The sequence below is a fragment of the Lates calcarifer genome, linkage group LG20 (assembly GCF_001640805.2).
Source record: "Lates calcarifer isolate ASB-BC8 linkage group LG20, TLL_Latcal_v3, whole genome shotgun sequence".
NCBI classification, from domain to species: Eukaryota; Metazoa; Chordata; class Actinopteri; family Centropomidae; genus Lates; species Lates calcarifer.
Window position 1 is genome coordinate 134,916 of NC_066852.1, and position 17,221 is coordinate 152,136.

The 17,221-nt window shown below is 43.9% G+C and overlaps 2 protein-coding genes across 7 annotated transcripts; both read left to right on the forward strand.

Annotated features, from left to right (window-relative positions):
* The first annotated feature begins 28 nt into the window (after nucleotides 1-28).
* On the forward strand, nucleotides 29-13,245 carry LOC108896032 (protein NLRC3). Its single transcript, XM_051078856.1, has 7 exons — nucleotides 29-112; nucleotides 9,683-9,820; nucleotides 9,933-10,061; nucleotides 10,175-10,294; nucleotides 10,813-10,891; nucleotides 11,054-11,279; nucleotides 11,444-13,245. The coding sequence occupies exons 2-7, from the start codon at nucleotides 9,732-9,734 to the stop codon at nucleotides 13,243-13,245; spliced, it is 2,445 nt and encodes an 814-aa protein (XP_050934813.1). The 5' UTR covers nucleotides 29-112; nucleotides 9,683-9,731.
* LOC108896040 (NACHT, LRR and PYD domains-containing protein 3) lies at nucleotides 84-16,331 on the forward strand. Of its 6 annotated transcripts, none has more exons than XM_051078848.1 (12): nucleotides 84-585; nucleotides 698-820; nucleotides 934-1,053; nucleotides 1,931-2,009; nucleotides 2,172-2,397; nucleotides 2,562-4,344; nucleotides 4,467-4,640; nucleotides 13,356-13,529; nucleotides 13,993-14,166; nucleotides 14,405-14,572; nucleotides 15,238-15,284; nucleotides 15,398-15,876. In XM_051078848.1, exons 1-12 carry the CDS (start codon nucleotides 497-499, stop codon nucleotides 15,598-15,600), a joined length of 3,360 nt encoding a protein of 1,119 aa, XP_050934805.1. In that variant the 5' UTR covers nucleotides 84-496; the 3' UTR covers nucleotides 15,601-15,876. The 6 variants fall into 6 exon arrangements, 5 of the variants coding, with proteins under 5 accessions (XP_050934805.1, XP_050934807.1, XP_050934808.1 ...); XM_051078850.1 differs by having other exon boundaries at nucleotides 14,405-14,560; nucleotides 15,234-15,284; nucleotides 15,398-15,592; XR_007815320.1 differs by lacking the exons at nucleotides 13,356-13,529; nucleotides 13,993-14,166; nucleotides 14,405-14,572; nucleotides 15,238-15,284; nucleotides 15,398-15,876 and adding exons at nucleotides 4,720-4,893; nucleotides 5,380-5,426; nucleotides 5,540-6,181; nucleotides 16,152-16,331.
* Nucleotides 16,332-17,221: the final 890 nt, after the last annotated feature.

Here is a 17,221-nt window from a genome sequence, read left to right on the forward strand (position 1 = left end):
CCCTCCCCCACCAAAACCACCTGACGCGCGCGCGCTCACAGTATCTGAGCCTCTACAGTTTAGTTTCTCTTTTACCGAGCATCTTGTCGCAGATCATTTTCTCCATCTGAAGGTGATGTAGCTGTTTTTCATGTTTTATCGTTACCTGTCGTTACCTCCGGTTAATCAGACGTTGTTGTGATGTTACTGTAACAGAGTTTTATGTGGAGTTGAAGCGGTAGAATAAGAACAGCTCTGACTTTCTGTGTGATTAGATGGACTCTACAGGACTGATGTGGACTCAGTGTGGCAGTCAGAGGGGCTGAGGACCTTCACTCTGTTGTTGTTCTTCCACAAATCATTCTGACACTAACCTGTCTCAGTCTCTGTACTTTACTCGAGGATTTTCATTTCCTGCTTCTACTAATGTGATAATAATGAGTCATTCTGCAGGAGACACTTTGGCGCCATCTAGTGGACTGACAGCATATTCAATCTTGGATGTGAATGGAGCAGCATGAATCAGAGTGAGGACAGAGAGGAGGGAGTCCCTCCCTCTAAAACCACTCTGTGTGGGGAACATGAGAGCCAGACCAAAGCTCAGAGGTGAGATGAGGATCTCTAACTGTCCATGACTCTTCTCCATGTCAGAGCTCAGCACTCACATCACTGCACCATCATTATTCACACTCACTGCTCTGTGTGTGTTGTGTTCAAGCCCAGAGCAGCAGCACTCACCACACTCTGCTGGACCTGGACCTGGACCTGGACCCAGCTGTGTGTCCATGAAGAGCAACAAGTCAATAGGTGATGATGGTTATTTCAAACAAAGTTTTGGAAGGTGAGAATTTCAAACTGACAGAAAGACATTTCACAGTCAAAGTTAGTTTTTGTGTTTGAACATATTTTCCATCAGTTTTTATCCAACATGCAGATTTATCAGTTCTGTTTTAGTTTCAGGATCCAGCAGCAGAGACCAGACTCTCCTGAACCCAGCTGTCTGTCTTTAAAGAGTGACGACTCGAAGGGCTTGATCATTGAGTTTAAAGGGCGACGTCCATCAGCTGATCAGATGTAAGCTGTAACTGACAGTAAGACTCAGGTTATTCTAGAAAAGAACTAGTTTGTACGACGTGTTGTTGGACCACGTCTGAAATCAAAGTGTTTCTATCTGTTGTGAACGTCCACACTGGAAGGTGGAGGTAAAACTCCGGCCGTCATAGAGAGGGGGGAGACGTGATGTGGTTTAAATATGGAGATAACTCCTCCCATGTTCAGACAGTCTCTCCTGGAAGACATTCATAGTGTCCACCTCAGTCGTTGACATGAAAAGAGACAGAAACAGTTTGTGTGAAGAATGAAAAAAGAGCTGAGAGAGAAGTTGAAACCCCGCCTACTTTCTGACCTCCACACAGCTGACCAATCACTGAGGGAGGTGGGTGTTTCAGACGCTGTTCCACCATCTGACAAACACCTCTGATGGAGTAAACTGATCCCTTACAATGCTCCTGATTCATGTTTCAACTTTACTCAGTGAAACTTTACTGCTTCATTGTCATTGTTCATACTGGGAGCTGCCCAGTACAACCAGTCTGATACAAGCAGACACTGAGCAGCTCCACTGGAGCAGCTGGAGGTTGTAGGTGCCTTGCTTCAGGGCACTTCAGCAGTGTTGAGTGAGGGAGGGAGAGCTATATGGAGGGTTGGTGAGAGCTGTTGGGACTAAACCAAAGTGAGTGGTGAAGCCAAACACTGAGCTGAAAGCTACAAACAGCTGCAGACTGAGCTGTTGATTCTCAGTGGGATCAGCAGGACTAGTAAACCTTTACCACTACAGGGAGTTGTCTGATTCACTCTTCACATCCAAATATGACTTGATGGACCTTTAGCTTGTGTCTGTCTCTGTGTGGACAGACATAATGTGAGCTAATTCTTCATGATTCCTCCACAGAGTGGACCAGGAGAGCTCAGAGGTTCCCAGTGGTCAGTCTGCCCAGCAGCATCAAACACACCTGGACTCCATATTTATGGTCTGTACATGGACAACAACTACTTTTACATCTGTTGTGTTGACAATAATCTCCATACTGCACTTTTTAGACCAGTGGATTGTCAGTGTGTCCAACATGGATCTGATGTTTGGCTCCATGATTTTAGTTTGATGGAGTCATTCATATAGTTTTCTGTTCCAGCTGCTGGAGGAGAACATCGTCACTTTTGTGAAGAACGAGCTGAAGAAGATCCAGAAGGTTCTGAGTCCAGATTACCCAGAATGCTTAGAGAGTCAGAGGGAGGATGAGGAGGTGTTGGACGGTGAGGATGAAGAGCAGAGGAGCAGCAGAGAGGAGTTTCTGAAGATCACACTGAACTTCCTGAGGAGAATGAAGCAGGAGGAGCTGGCTGACTGTCTGCAGAGCAGTAAGAGGATTTCTCTAAAGATTTAACATGATGGAGAAATGAGACGTTTACTGACGTCTCAACACATGGAGGGAAATATGTTCATATATGCATTCTTTAGGAGGATTAAACTGTCATATATACTTTATAAATCACTTATTGATATTGTTTCTTTGTTCATTCAGGACATTTTGCTCCAATTTGTCGACGTAAACTTAAATCTAACCTGAAGGAGAAGTTCCAGTGTTTGTTTGAGGGGATCTCTAAAGCAGGAAACCCAACCCTTCTGAATCAGATCTACACAGAGCTCTACATCACAGAGGGAGGGACTGGAGAGGTCAATGATGAACATGAGGTCAGACAGATTGAAACAGCATCCAGGAAACCAGCCAGACCAGAAACAACCATCAGACAAGAAGACATCTTTAAAGCCTCACCTGGAAGAGATGAACCAATCAGAACAGTGATGACAAAGGGAGTGGCTGGCATTGGGAAAACAGTCTTAACACAGAAGTTCACTCTGGACTGGGCTGAAGACAAAGACAACCAGGACATACACTTCACATTTCCATTCACTTTCAGAGAGCTGAATGTGCTGAAAGAGAAAAAGTTGAGCTTGGTGGAACTTGTTCATCACTTCTTTACTGAAACCAAAGAAGCAGGAATCTGCAGGTTTGAAGAGTTCCAGGTTGTGTTCATCTTTGACGGTCTGGATGAGTGTCGACTTCCTCTGGACTTCCACAACACTGAGATCCTGACTGATGTTACAGAGTCCACCTCAGTGGACGTGCTGCTGACAAACCTCATCAGGGGGAAACTGCTTCCCTCTGCTCGCCTCTGGATAACCACACGACCTGCAGCAGCCAATCAGATCCCTCCTGAGTGTGTTGACATGGTGACTGAGGTCAGAGGGTTCACTGACCCACAGAAGGAGGACTACTTCAGGAAGAGGTTCAGAGATGAGGATCAGGCCAGCAGGATCATCTCCCACATCAAGACCTCACGAAGCCTCCACATCATGTGCCACATCCCAGTCTTCTGCTGGATCACTGCTACAGTTCTGGAGGATGTGTTGAAAACCAGAGAGGGAGGAGAGCTGCCCAAGACCCTGACTCAGATGTACATCCACTTCCTGGTGGTTCAGACCAAACTGAAGAACATCAAGTACAATGGAGGATCTGGGACAGATCCACACTGGAGTCCAGAGAGCAGGAAGATGATTGAGTCTCTGGGAAAACTGGCTTTTGAGCAGCTGCAGAAAGGAAACCTGATCTTCTATGAATCAGACCTGACAGAGTGTGGCATCGATATCAGAGCAGCCTCAGTGTACTCAGGAGTGTTCACACAGATCTTTAAAGAGGAGAGAGGACTGTACCAGGACAAGGTGTTCTGCTTCGTCCATCTGAGTGTTCAGGAGTTTCTGGCTGCTCTTCATGTCCATCTGACCTTCATCAACTCTGGAGTCAATCTGCTGTCAGAAGAAAAACCAAGAATAGATAAATCTGCAGAGACACTTTTCTACCAGAGTGCTGTGGACAAGGCCTTACAGAGTCCAAATGGACACCTGGACTTGTTCCTCCGCTTCCTCCTGGGTCTTTCAGTGCAGACCAATCAGACTCTCCTACGAGGTCTGCTGACAAGGACAGGAAGTGGTTCAGAGACCAGTCGGGAAACAGTCCAGTACATCAAGAAGAAGATTGTAAAGACTCCCTCTGCAGAGAAAAGCATCAACCTGTTCCACTGTCTGAATGAACTGAATGATCGTTCTCTAGTGGAGGAGATCCAACAGTACCTGAATTCAGGACGTCTCTCCACAGATAAACTGTCTCCTGCTCAATGGTCTGCTCTGGTCTTCATCTTACTGTCCTCAGAAAAAGATCTGGACGTGTTTGACCTGAAGAAATACTCTGCTTCAGAGGAGGCTCTTCTGAGGCTGCTGCCAGTGGTCAAAGCCTCTAACAAAGCTCTGTAAGTACAAACAGAACATGTAGAGTTAGATTTATTATCAGAGTTTAAAGACACTGCTGTCTTTTCAACAGGAGAGAAATTCATTTCCTTTCTTCTTTAATTCATTATCATCATCTCTTCAGACTGAGTGGCTGTAACCTCTCAGAGAGAAGCTGTGAAGCTCTGTCCTCAGTTCTCAGCTCCCAGTCCTCTAGTCTGAGAGATCTGGACCTGAGTAACAACAACCTGCAGGATTCAGGAGTGAAGATGTTGTCTGTTGGACTGGAGAGTCCACACTGTTCACTGGAGACTCTCAGGTCAGGATGTTTACAGTATATTCCTAAATTTATCTCAGTACATTTTACCTTTTTGTCATGTTGCCTTTACCTCTTGCAGCCTGTCAGGTTGTCTGATCTCAGAGGAAGGCTGTGCTTCTCTGGTCTCAGCTCTGTGCTCCAACCCCTCCCATCTGAGAGAGCTGGACCTGAGCTACAATCATCCAGGAGACTCAGGAGTGAAGCTGCTGTCTGCTGGACTGAAGGATCCAGACTGGAGACTGGACACTCTCAGGTATGGAGAGGCCTGCTGCAGCCACAGACAATGTCTGATAGAGGAGGAAGAGCTGGAAACATTTTCTCTGTCACAGCTGATGACAGATCTCTACACAAGAGCTTTGACTTCAACAACAACAACAGAGGAGTTTTCTCCTCATTATGACTTCAGTCTCTCATTATGACTCACTGAGTCATATTGAGGAGAAAAGATGTCAGTGATGAAATCAGCTGTTGTCAGCTGTATTCTGTGACCTGAGCAGGAGTTTCAGCTTTATTACCACTACAGATGTTTTCTTCTGATATACAATCTTCTTCCCTGCTCCGTATAATTAGGATGCAGGATGAGGATCCAGCTACTTTATTTCTGTGCTGAATGTACATCCATACATACAAGCCTCCATCTGAACAGAACCATCAAACAGTCTGTGTATGAGAGCCATGTAATGTCCATGTTGTCCTGCTGAAAGAGAATGTGCTGGTCTGACCCCCCTCCTCCTTTCAGGGTGGAACCTGGTGGAGTCCGATGGTTGAGACCAGGTCTGAGGAAGTGTAAGTGTGTTTTTCATTTGATTGATGAAAACAAAGCAGCTTCAAACTGTCAATCAATGATCAGATGATCGATCAATAACTGCAGCTGTGTTGTGTCTTGTTCTCTTCATCAGATTCCTGTCAACTCACAATCGACACAAACACAGTGAACACAAAACTCAAACTGTCTGACAACAACAGGAAGGTGACACATGTGGAGGAGGATCAGTCATATCCTGATCATCCAGACAGATTTGATCAGTGGTGTCGTCAGCTGCTCTGTAGAACTGGTCTGACTGGTCGCTGTTACTGGGAGGTCGAGTGGAGAGGAGGGGTTGATATCTCAGTGAGTTACAGAGGAATCAGAAGGAAAGGAGGCAGAGACTGTTTGTTTGGAATGAACGATCAGTCCTGGAGTCTGTTCTGTTCTGATGATGTTGGTTACTATGTCTGTCACAATAACATGAAGACATCTATCTCCTCCTCCTCCTCCTCATCCTCTGTCTCTAACAGAGTAGCAGTGTATGTGGACTGTCCTGCTGGCTCTCTGTCCTTCTACAGAGTCTCCTCTGACTCTCTGATCCACCTCCACACCTTCAACACCACATTCACTCAACCTCTGTGTCCTGGGTTCTTCATCTGGCCTGGTTCCTCAGTGTCTCTGTGTTGAGTGTAGCAGAGAGAGTCTCCTCCACATGATTGACAGTTTGACTGTAAAATGAATCAAATGAACAGAGTCCAGTTGTTGTTGTTTTCTGACAGTAAATGACTGGGAGGTTGAAATCTCTTTCACTTGACGTCCATCTTGTTTTTCATCTTTAAATGATAGTGTGACGTCCTTATGTGCTCCATATCTGGGCTCTACTGTGAATACAAAGATACACACTGGTTTGTCGAGTGCAAACAATACATGGACCCAGGAATAAAAACTACACAGAGCAGCTTTAGTTGTGCCATAAAAGCTACTGTGATTCAGATGGAGCTGTTGAGAAAATGAAAGTGAAGAAAAGAACAAACCCGGAGGAAAACCTTCCCAGTTCCACGCTCACCTGTCCTGTTGTCCCGCCTCTGGAGAGCTGGGATTGGACGGCAGCTCTGACTTCACCTCCAGTGTCGGCTGGCAGCTGTCGAAGCTCCTCTGCTCACTGAGGAGACTAATGGATTCACAGAATAAAGAGAAACGTGTTCAACAATGTCAAGAAGGGTTGAGATCTCAGAACCTCTGTTACCTACACCAACAGACTGAGATCAAAATCTCCATGTAAAACATTAACACAGAGTTCTAATTTATGATTTTGCTGTGATAATTTATACTACATACACTTTTTAAGAGTAAAAAAGAGAAATCTGATCATAAGGTTCTTTGTTGAGTTTTCCAGGAAAGAGGAAGGACTCTCTCCAAAAGGCTTTGTAGTGAGCCAACCAGCCTCAGCTCTTTACCATGTTTGTAACTTCAATAAATATTCAAAGTTAAAGTTGTGGACATCTATTGTATAGTTCTTTATAGACAGCACGATAAAGACTAAAGTGTGTAAAACACCTTAATGCTTCTAAAAGGTGACTTCAGCCAAACAAGATACAACAGATCCTTGTTGCTTACAAAGCCACTAAAGTAACATCCCAGCACCAGACCAAGAACTCAGATCCCTGAGAGGAGAGCTGTTGTTATCGGCCGTGGATGGTGACTGTATCTGACCCAGCTGGGTGCAGCTCCAGAGGCAGCAGGGTAGGTGCCCGGAGGTAGGCCGTTAGAAACCAGGCCAGTCTCCTCACTACCAGCTTCAATAGCCTCAGAAACTACAGCTGGGACCAGGACCTACTTTATCTGAAGGCTCGGACCCTTAGATCAGATGGTCCAGACCACCTGTACAGGAGTAATCCTGATCTAACAAGAATCACATGTAGAGTCTTAAAGACTGGAAGCAGCTGACTGATGACTGATGTCTGATTGACAGGCGGCTCACTGAACAGGTCCAGAACACAAGTGTAAAGAGGAGACGCTGTCAGTGTTGGAGTTCTGACCATGAGCAGCAGCAACAACACAAACACATCTGAACTCAAAGACAAAGTTACCTTCTCTGGTTGTGTTTCTCTGTTTAGCTGTCGACGCTCAGCAGACGAGAAAAAAAACGTACTTTAACTTCCGGTTTGTTGACGCAATCAAAGAAAATACAGCAAAGATGGTGTAGTGACGACGAGATAGTTGACTCCACCCACAAATAACGGAGCAGGTGACCAGAGCACAGACTCGTCTCCGGTTTCCAGTTGACTTTCACTTTGTCTGCTGATCGTGGCGCAGCGTCTTTCCTCCATCTAAAGGTAATGTAAGCGACATGTGTCAGTGTTTTCCTGTTGAATGAGTCTTGCTCATGTTGTTAGTGGCGGCTGCTGTCAGCTGCTTCCACTGGAAACAGCAGAAATCTGCCGCTCGCTTCTTCAACTCACTCACAACTAACGGCTGCGTCTTTAACCCATATGTGGAGATGTGGAGTTGAAGCGGTGGAATCAGAGTAGAAGCAGAGTCAGTTGATGTCAGTAGTTGAACACTGAGTCGTTATTACTGTGTAGCTCCACTTACTGATGACTGAAGGCAGCTTTTCCCGACACTACAGGACTGATGTAGACTCAGTGTGGCAGTCAGAGGGGCTGAGGACCTCATCTGGTCCTTACATGTGATCCAGAGTCAGACTGTGGATCACACAGATAAAAGGCCCTGACACCTTCACATTTATTAACAAGTCCAGGTAGAAAACAACTATTAAACTTTTCTACTGTTTCACTTCACTGTTCATGTGTTTTGTCTCATAGACCGAAGCTGTTGATCTTGTGTCTTGTTTCGATGTGTCAGCTGAGGTCATGTGAGAACTAAATGTGGTTTTCACTTCTCTTTTGTTGAGGTTCAGATTTCTGTTTCCAAGCATTTGAACTAGTTTGGACACGAGACATTAATCACAGGTCAGATAGAGACAGAGTTCAGTTGGTCCTCTTCCAACAAATTCATTCAAATCAATCAGGTTACGAGCATCATGCATTTAAAACAGCTTCTCTCAATGTCAGATCTCTGTCCAACTATTAATTCATCAGACTTTACTTGTTTAGCACTTTTCAGACAAAATAATGTGACACAAAGTGGTTTAGACAATAAGGAACAGAAACCTCCCCTCACCCACTTATGAAGCAATGAACAGAGGAAACACTGTCATCACTTTAAAATGAGAAAACACCAGAGGCAGGATAAAGATTTAAAGAATTAGAAAAGCGAGACATTAAGTTAATTGATTAAAAATAACAGAGATAAAGATAAAATCATAAAATACTAAAAGAGACGAGATGTACTGAAGTAAGAAAGACCAGGAATAAAGCTCGGCTTTTAAAAAGAAAACAATCCAAAAGATGTGGGAATTATCCCGATTTAATGAACTGGTTGATCGTTTTAATAAGAAATGTTTATCTACTCTAAATAATATAGCTCCTGAGAGCGTCCTCCAGCCCTCTGGATGATTTACAGAATCTATTGGGTCCTGTTTACTTCTTGGGTTAGGGTTAGGGTTATCAGAGTAACCCTAAGAGTGTAATCAGAGTGTTTGCTGATGAATATAGGACGGTTATGAAAACTAGGCAGTTAGAGCAGACATGACAGACATTCACAATCTAAACTGCACCAATTTAGGAACATTTCAGATCTGAAGCAGGTTAAAAAGGTGATCAGCAGAAAAACGCAGACAAAGTGAAATGTAGCCACTGCAGGAAAAAGTCACAGCAGCAGGTGGTAAAACATCTAACGTACACAGATCAGCCACAACATTAAGACCACTGACAGAGGAAGAGAATAACATGAACATGATTATCTTGGTACAATGCAGTGTTCTGCTGGGAAACCTTGGGTCCTGACATTCATCTGGATGTTATTTGACACATACCACCCATGGCAACAGCACTCCCTAATGAAAGGGGCCTCCCCTGTGTAAATATCACACCTCCATTGCCCTGGGACTTCTACTTTAACACAGCTGTGGACAATGTGGACAACCCTTGTTCTGCTGATTGTGATGCTGCTGTTGACTTGACTGCAGCTCCATGACTCCATCTAGTGGAGTGATAGTAGAAGTAGAGCAGCTGATGGCAGCTTCCTCTGCCTCACACTGCTGTCTGACTGCATTCAACTGACACTGATATGAAAGAGGAAAGAAGAAGATCAGTGGAGGAGCAGCTGAGATTTCTCCAGGAGAAATGATCTGAGTCAATGAGCAGATGAATGATTTGTGTTTCCTCTCCAGGTGAAGGTAGAAAGTGTGTGTGAGCTGATGTGGATGTGAATGGAGCAGCATGAATCAGAGTGAGGACAGAGAGGAGGGAGTCCCTCCCTCTAAAACCACTCTGTGTGGGGAACATGAGAGCCAGACCAAAGCTCAGAGGTGAGATGAGGATCTCTAACTGTCCATGACTCTTCTCCATGTCAGAGCTCAGCACTCACATCACTGCACCATCATTATTCACACTCACTGCTCTGTGTGTGTTGTGTTCAAGCCCAGAGCAGCAGCACTCACCACACTCTGCTGGACCTGGACCTGGACCTGGACCCAGCTGTGTGTCCATGAAGAGCAACAAGTCAATGGATCGTCCTCCTCTTCATTTCAAACAATCTGTTGATGGAAGGTGAGAATTTCAAACTGACAGAAAGACATTTCACACTAAAAGTTAGTTTTTGTGTTTGAACATATTTTCCATCAGTTTTTATTCAACATGCAGATTCATCAGTTCTGTTTTAGTTTCAGGATCCAGCAGCAGAGACCAGACTCTCCTGGACCCAGCTGCGTCTCCTTAAAGAAGGACGACTCAAAGAAGTTTTTTATCAAGTTTAAAAGGCGACGTCCATCAGCTGATCAGATGTAAGCTGTAACTGACAGTGAGACTCAGGTTATTCTAGAAAAGAACTATTTTGTACGACGTGTTGTTGGACCACGTCTGAAATCAAAGTGTTTCTATCTGTTGTGAACGTCCACACTGGAAGGTGGAGGTAAAACTGGGAGCTGCCCAGTACAACCAGTCTGATACAAGCAGACACTGAGCAGCTCCACTGGAGCAGCTGGAGGTTGTAGGTGCCTTGCTTCAGGGCACTTCAGCAGTGTTGAGTGAGGGAGGGAGAGCTATATGGAGGGTTGGTGAGAGCTGTTGGGACTAAACCAAAGTGAGTGGTGAAGCCAAACACTGAGCTGAAAGCTACAAACAGCTGCAGACTGAGCTGTTGATTCTCAGTGGGATCAGCAGGACTAGTAAACCTTTACCACTACAGGGAGTCGTCTGATTCACTCTTCACATCCAAATATGACTTGATGGACCTTTAGCTTGTGTCTGTCTCTGTGTGGACAGACATAATGTGAGCTAATTCTTCATGATTCCTCCACAGAGTGGACCAGGAGAGCTCAGAGGTTCCCAGTGGTCAGTCTGCCCAGCAGCATCAAACACACCTGGACTCCATATTTATGGTCTGTACATGGACAACAACTACTTTTACATCTGTTGTGTTGACAATAATCTCCATGCTGCACTTTTTAGACCAGTGGATTGTCAGTGTGTCCAACATGGATCTGATGTTTGGCTCCATGATTTTAGTTTGATGGAGTCATTCAGATAGTTTTCTGTTCCAGCTGCTGGAGAAGAACATCGTCACTTTTGTGAAGAACGAGCTGAAGAATATCCAGAAGGTTCTGAGTCCAGATTACCCAGAATGCTTAGAGACTCAGAGGGAGGATGAGGAGGTGTTGGACGGTGAGGATGAAGAGCAGAGGAGCAGCAGAGAGGAGTTTCTGAAGATCACAGTGAACTTCCTGAGGAGAATGAAGCAGGAGGAGCTGGCTGACTGTCTGCAGAGCAGTAAGAGGATTTCTCTAAAGATTTAACATGATGGAGAAATGAGACATTTACTGACGTCTCAACACATGGAGGGAAATATGTTCATATATGCATTCTTTAGGAGGATTAAACTGTCATATATACTTTATAAATCACTTACTGATATTGTTTCTTTGTTCATTCAGGACATTTTGCTCCAATTTGTCGACGTAAACTTAAATCTAACCTGAAGGAGAAGTTCCAGTGTTTGTTTGAGGGGATCTCTAAAGCAGGAAACCCAACCCTTCTGAATCAGATCTACACAGAGCTCTACATCACAGAGGGAGGGACTGGAGAGGTCAATGATGAACATGAGGTCAGACAGATTGAAACAGCATCCAGGAAACCAGACAGACCAGAAACAACCATCAGACAAGAAGACATCTTTAAAGCCTCACCTGGAAGAGATGAACCAATCAGAACAGTGATGACAAAGGGAGTGGCTGGCATTGGGAAAACAGTCTTAACACAGAAGTTCACTCTGGACTGGGCTGAAGACAAAGACAACCAGGACATACACTTCACATTTCCATTCACTTTCAGAGAGCTGAATGTGCTGAAAGAGAAAAAGTTGAGCTTGGTGGAACTTGTTCATCACTTCTTTACTGAAACCAAAGAAGCAGGAATCTGCAGTTTTGAAGAGTTCCAGGTTGTGTTCATCTTTGACGGTCTGGATGAGTGTCGACTTCCTCTGGACTTCCACAACACTGAGATCCTGACTGATGTTACAGAGTCCACCTCAGTGGACGTGCTGCTGACAAACCTCATCAGGGGGAAACTGCTTCCCTCTGCTCGCCTCTGGATAACCACACGACCTGCAGCAGCCAATCAGATCCCTCCTGAGTGTGTTGACATGTTGACAGAGGTCAGAGGGTTCACTGACCCACAGAAGGAGGAGTACTTCAGGAAGAGGTTCAGAGATGAGGATCAGGCCAGCAGGATCATCTCCCACATCAAGACCTCACGAAGCCTCCACATCATGTGCCACATCCCAGTCTTCTGCTGGATCACTGCTACAGTTCTGGAGGATGTGTTGAAAACCAGAGAGGGAGGAGAGCTGCCCAAGACCCTGACTGAGATGTACATCCACTTCCTGGTGGTTCAGACCAAACTGAAGACCATCAAGTATGATGGAGGATCTGGGACAGATCCACACTGGATTCCAAAGAGCAGGAAGATGATTGAGTCTCTGGGAAAACTGGCTTTTGAGCAGCTGCAGAAAGGAAACCTGATCTTCTATGAATCAGACCTGACAGAGTGTGGCATCGATATCACAGCAGCCTCAGTGTACTCAGGAGTGTTCACACAGATCTTTAAAGAGGAGAGAGGACTGTACCAGGACAAGGTGTTCTGCTTCGTCCATCTGAGTGTTCAGGAGTTTCTGGCTGCTCTTCATGTCCATCTGACCTTCATCAACTCTGGAGTCAATCTGCTGTCAGACGAACAATCAACCTCCCTGAGGTCTAAACTGTTTGGAGACAAATCAACACTTCTCTACCAGAGTGCTGTGGACAAGGCCTTACGGAGTCCAAATGGACACCTGGACTTGTTCCTCCGCTTCCTCCTGGGTCTTTCGCTGAAGACCAATCAGATTCTCCTACGAGGTCTGCTGACACAGACAGGAAGTGGCTCACGGACCAGTCGGGAAACAGTCCAGTACATCAAGAAGAAGATTGAAGAGACTCCCTCTGCAGAGAAAAGCATCAACCTGTTCCACTGTCTGAATGAACTGAATGATCGTTCTCTAGTGGAGGAGATCCAACAGTCCCTAAGATCAGGACGTCTCTCCACAGATAAACTGTCTCCTGCTCAATGGTCAGCTCTGATCTTCATCTTACTGTCATCAGAAAAAGATCTGGACGTGTTTGACCTGAAGAAATACTCTGCTTCAGAGGAGGCTCTTCTGAGGCTGCTGCCAGTGGTCAAAGCCTCTAACAAAGCTCTGTAAGTACAAACAGAACATTTATTTATTATCAGAATTTAAAGACACTGCTGTCTTTTCAACAGGAGAGAAATTCATTTCCTTTCTTCTTTAATTCCTTATCATCATCTCTTCAGACTGAGTGACTGTAACCTCTCAGAGAGAAGCTGTGAAGCTCTGTCCTCACTTCTTAGCTCCCAGTCCTCTAGTCTGAGAGATCTGGACCTGAGTAACAACAACCTGCAGGATTCAGGAGTGAAGATGTTGTCTGTTGGACTGGAGAGTCCACACTGTTCACTGGAGACTCTCAGGTCAGATCAACTTACAGTTTGCTTTAAGTGATGTCTGAAATGTAACAAATATGAACTCTGGTTAATAAACAAAAGCCTGTCCATGTTTTGATGAACTGTGATTAAGATTATTACATATTTGTTAATGACTCATTCAATCATAATAATCATTATCAGCTTGTTTAAAACGGAACAAAAAGGATTTCAGCCAGTCCTGAGACAAGATTACATTTCACCAAAACTATCAACTTTTTATTGTTAACCTTTTAGATGTAGAGGTGATTTTGGTCAAACAGAGCAAATTGAAAGTCTTTTTATATTTAGCTCAGAGTTAAAATGCAGGTCTGTTATTTCCTTGTGAGCTGACACACAAATGAGACTTTTGTCATCTCTGATTGCTGTTTGGTCCAGTCTCAGTATTTAAGGTGATTACAGTTTAACAAAAAAACACTGTTTGTCCTTTTGCTCATTATTGTCTCTTCAGACTGAGTGGCTGTAACCTCTCAGAGAGAAGCTGTGAAGCTCTGTCCTCAGTTCTCAGCTCCCAGTCCTCTAGTCTGAGAGATCTGGACCTGAGTAACAACAACCTGCAGGATTCAGGGGTGAAGATGTTGTCTGTTGGACTGGAGAGTCCACATTGTTCACTGGAGACTCTCAGGTCAGATTACATTATTTATAAGGGAATATGTGGACAGTTCATGGCGAGCACAGATACCAAAAACATCTCACCATTGGGCTTCATGCTGCCAGCTCATATTACATTATTGTCATTATAAATTACCAGGAATTTTTTCAACCCTGTCACGAAAAAAGTTTCCCTTTACAAATGCTATGTAAATGTTTCAGACATTAAACCTCTTCCTGCTTTCTCTCATGTTTTCATTCCTTTTTGTCAGGTTGAATCAAACCAGTCTGACAGAGAAAAGCTGTCAGGAGATATCATCAGTTCTCAGCTCCCAGTCCTCTAGTCTGAGAGATCTGGACCTGAGTAACAACAACCTGCAGGATTCAGGAGTGAAGATGTTGTCTGTTGGACTGGAGAGTTCCCAATATCAGCTGATCAGGTCAGTATTCATCAACCAATTTAACTGATGATCATTTAAAACAAAAAACCTGTGGTAAGATTGTGTAAAAAAAGATTTTACTAACCTTTGGCAGAACTTTCCAAATTTCTCTCAATACGTTTTTTCTGGACCAAAAGCAATAGAATAATAATATAATATGCCCCAGTGTCTTGAACCAAGGGCGAAATAAAAGATAATTAAATCAGGTCACACCATCATGTCTCTATCCTCTACTATATCAGTTATCAATAATCACCTTCACCTCTCTGAGATCCTGATCTTGTGATGATCAGATCTTTTGTTGTGTTTAGGAGATAGTAAATCACATCAAACAAATGTCACAGCAAATAAGACGAAGCCACAAAGTCACAGCTTAATGAAAACTATACAGTAGCTGCAGGTTCACTAGACTTCCTCTGTACACAGGACAACGTCTGAACCTCAGCTTTGTTTCCACTTTTTAACTCTGAGATCAGTCAATGAACATTATAGACAGAGAAAACACACACACACACACACATCAAATGTTGAAGACAGATGATGAAATCTTCATCAAGCCTCCATCTGAACAGAACCATCAAACAGTCTGTGTATGAGAGCCATGTAATGTCCATGTTGTCCTGCTGAAAGAGAATGTGCTGGTCTGACCCCCCTCCTCCTTTCAGGGTGGAGCCTGGTGGAGTCCGATGGTTGAGACCAGGTCTGAGGAAGTGTAAGTGTGTTTTTCATTTGATTGATGAAAACAAAACAGCTTCAAACTGTCAATCAATGATCAGATGATCGATCAATAACTGCAGCTGTGTTGTGTCTTGTTCTCTCCATCAGATTCCTGTCAACTCACAATCGACACAAACACAGTGAACACAGAACTCAAACTGTCTGACAACAACAGGAAGGTGACACATGTGGAGGAGGATCAGTCATATCCTGATCATCCAGACAGATTTGATCAGTGTCCTCAGCTGCTGTGTAGAACTGGTCTGACTGGTCGCTGTTACTGGGAGGTCGAGTGGAGAGGAGGAGGTTGATATCTCAGTGAGTTACAGAGGAATCAGAAGGAAAGGAGACAGTGGACTGTAGGTTTGGACTGAACGATCAGTCCTGGGAGTCTGAGATGTTCTGATGATGGTTTCTCTGTCTGTCACAATAACATGAAGACATCTATCTCCTCCTCCGTCCTCCTCCTCCTCCTCTGTCTCTAACAGAGTAGCAGTGTATGTGGACTGTCCTGCTGGCTCTCTGTCCTTCTACAGAGTCTCCTCTGACTCTCTGATCCACCTCCACACCTTCAACACCACATTCACTGAACCTCTGTATCCTGGGTTTACAGGTCTGGTCCATCTGGTTCCTCAGTGTCTCTGTGTTGAGTGTAGCAGAGAGAGTCTCCTCCTGTTAGAGATCAGTCCAGTCCAGGATCACAGCAGCTGATATTATTTAGTACCAACCTGATCTCTGGCTGGTTTTAACTGCAGAGTGTAAACCCAACATGTTTTCCACATGATTGACAGTTTGACTAGTAAAATGAATCAAATGAACAGAGTCCAGTTGTTGTTGTTTTCTGACAGTAAATGACTGGGAGGTTGACGTCCATCTTGTTTTTCATCTTTAAATGATAGAATGACATCCTTATGTGCTCCATATTTGGGCTTTTAAAAACCGTGTAAGAGACTGGGTTTTGTGGCAACAAGTGATTTGAGATAAGATATTTAATCTTTCGAGTTTACACTAAAAAGGAATATAGAAGAACTCTAAGATTTTAGTTTGTTTTCTCCACTTCTAGTTTTTCTCCAATAAAGTACATGGCAGTAGTTTCCATAGTGTAGGGGTTATCATGTTGGCCTAAAGCAAAAAGTCCCCAGTTTGAAACTGGGTGGAAACACAAACTTCTGTCTTCTGTTTTATACAATATTTCTAGAATCAAACTATAGACTCCTAAAGATCACTGGTTTGAATTGTTGTTAAACTGAGTCTATAGGTTCCACTGTAATGACCAAACAACCTATATCTGTGTGCTCATCAGCCCCACACTGTTTGAATGTGATCAGCTCAGTTTGTATTTGCGTTGAACAGGACAGTACCTGTTCTTCCTCTCTCCTCTTCATCACCTTCTCGCTTTCTCTTTCTCTCAGTCTCCTGATCTTGTTCTTTCACTTTCCTCTGTGTCACTGAACAAAGGACACACAGGCTCAGTTGACATTTCTGGAAATGTTACTGTCCTCTGCTGCCATAATCTGACAATGAAGAGAAACAGCAATTTCAAATCTTTATATAAACTGAACTGAATGAAATTTTAAATTTTAAATTTTAAACTTTCTCATTCTGACACTGGATAAAGGTAAATCAGGAATAAATTCAGCGTTTAAGAGTGAATGAAGTTGAGGTCTTGTTTTTATCAATGGGACATGAATGCAGCATTTGAAGCACAATTGAAGTGCTTCTATACGTTTCAATTCTACAAAAAAAGTTGCTACATAGAAATACATTGGATTCCATTTACATCAGAGGTCAAAAGTTGAAAATGGGTGTAATGTCAGAAGTCAGAAAAACAGCTCACAGAGACTTTACAGTAGCTCTTTTGGAAAATACACAAGTTAAAAACAAATCTACATTCCACCTGAAGAACACCTTATTTGTTAACATTAGATTTTA

Coding starts and splice junctions, on each gene's coding strand:
- LOC108896032 (XM_051078856.1), top strand. CDS start 9,732: ATGAATCAGAGTGAGGACAGAGAGGAGGGAGTCCCTCCCTCTAAAACC. Junction 10,295..10,812: donor CGTCCATCAGCTGATCAGAT/GTAAGCTGTAAC, acceptor ATTCCTCCACAG/AGTGGACCAGGAGAGCTCAG. Junction 10,892..11,053: donor ACCTGGACTCCATATTTATG/GTCTGTACATGG, acceptor TTTCTGTTCCAG/CTGCTGGAGAAGAACATCGT.
- LOC108896040 (XM_051078848.1), top strand. CDS start 497: ATGAATCAGAGTGAGGACAGAGAGGAGGGAGTCCCTCCCTCTAAAACC. Junction 821..933: donor TTCAAACAAAGTTTTGGAAG/GTGAGAATTTCA, acceptor GTTCTGTTTTAG/TTTCAGGATCCAGCAGCAGA. Junction 13,530..13,992: donor TGTTCACTGGAGACTCTCAG/GTCAGATCAACT, acceptor TTGTCTCTTCAG/ACTGAGTGGCTGTAACCTCT.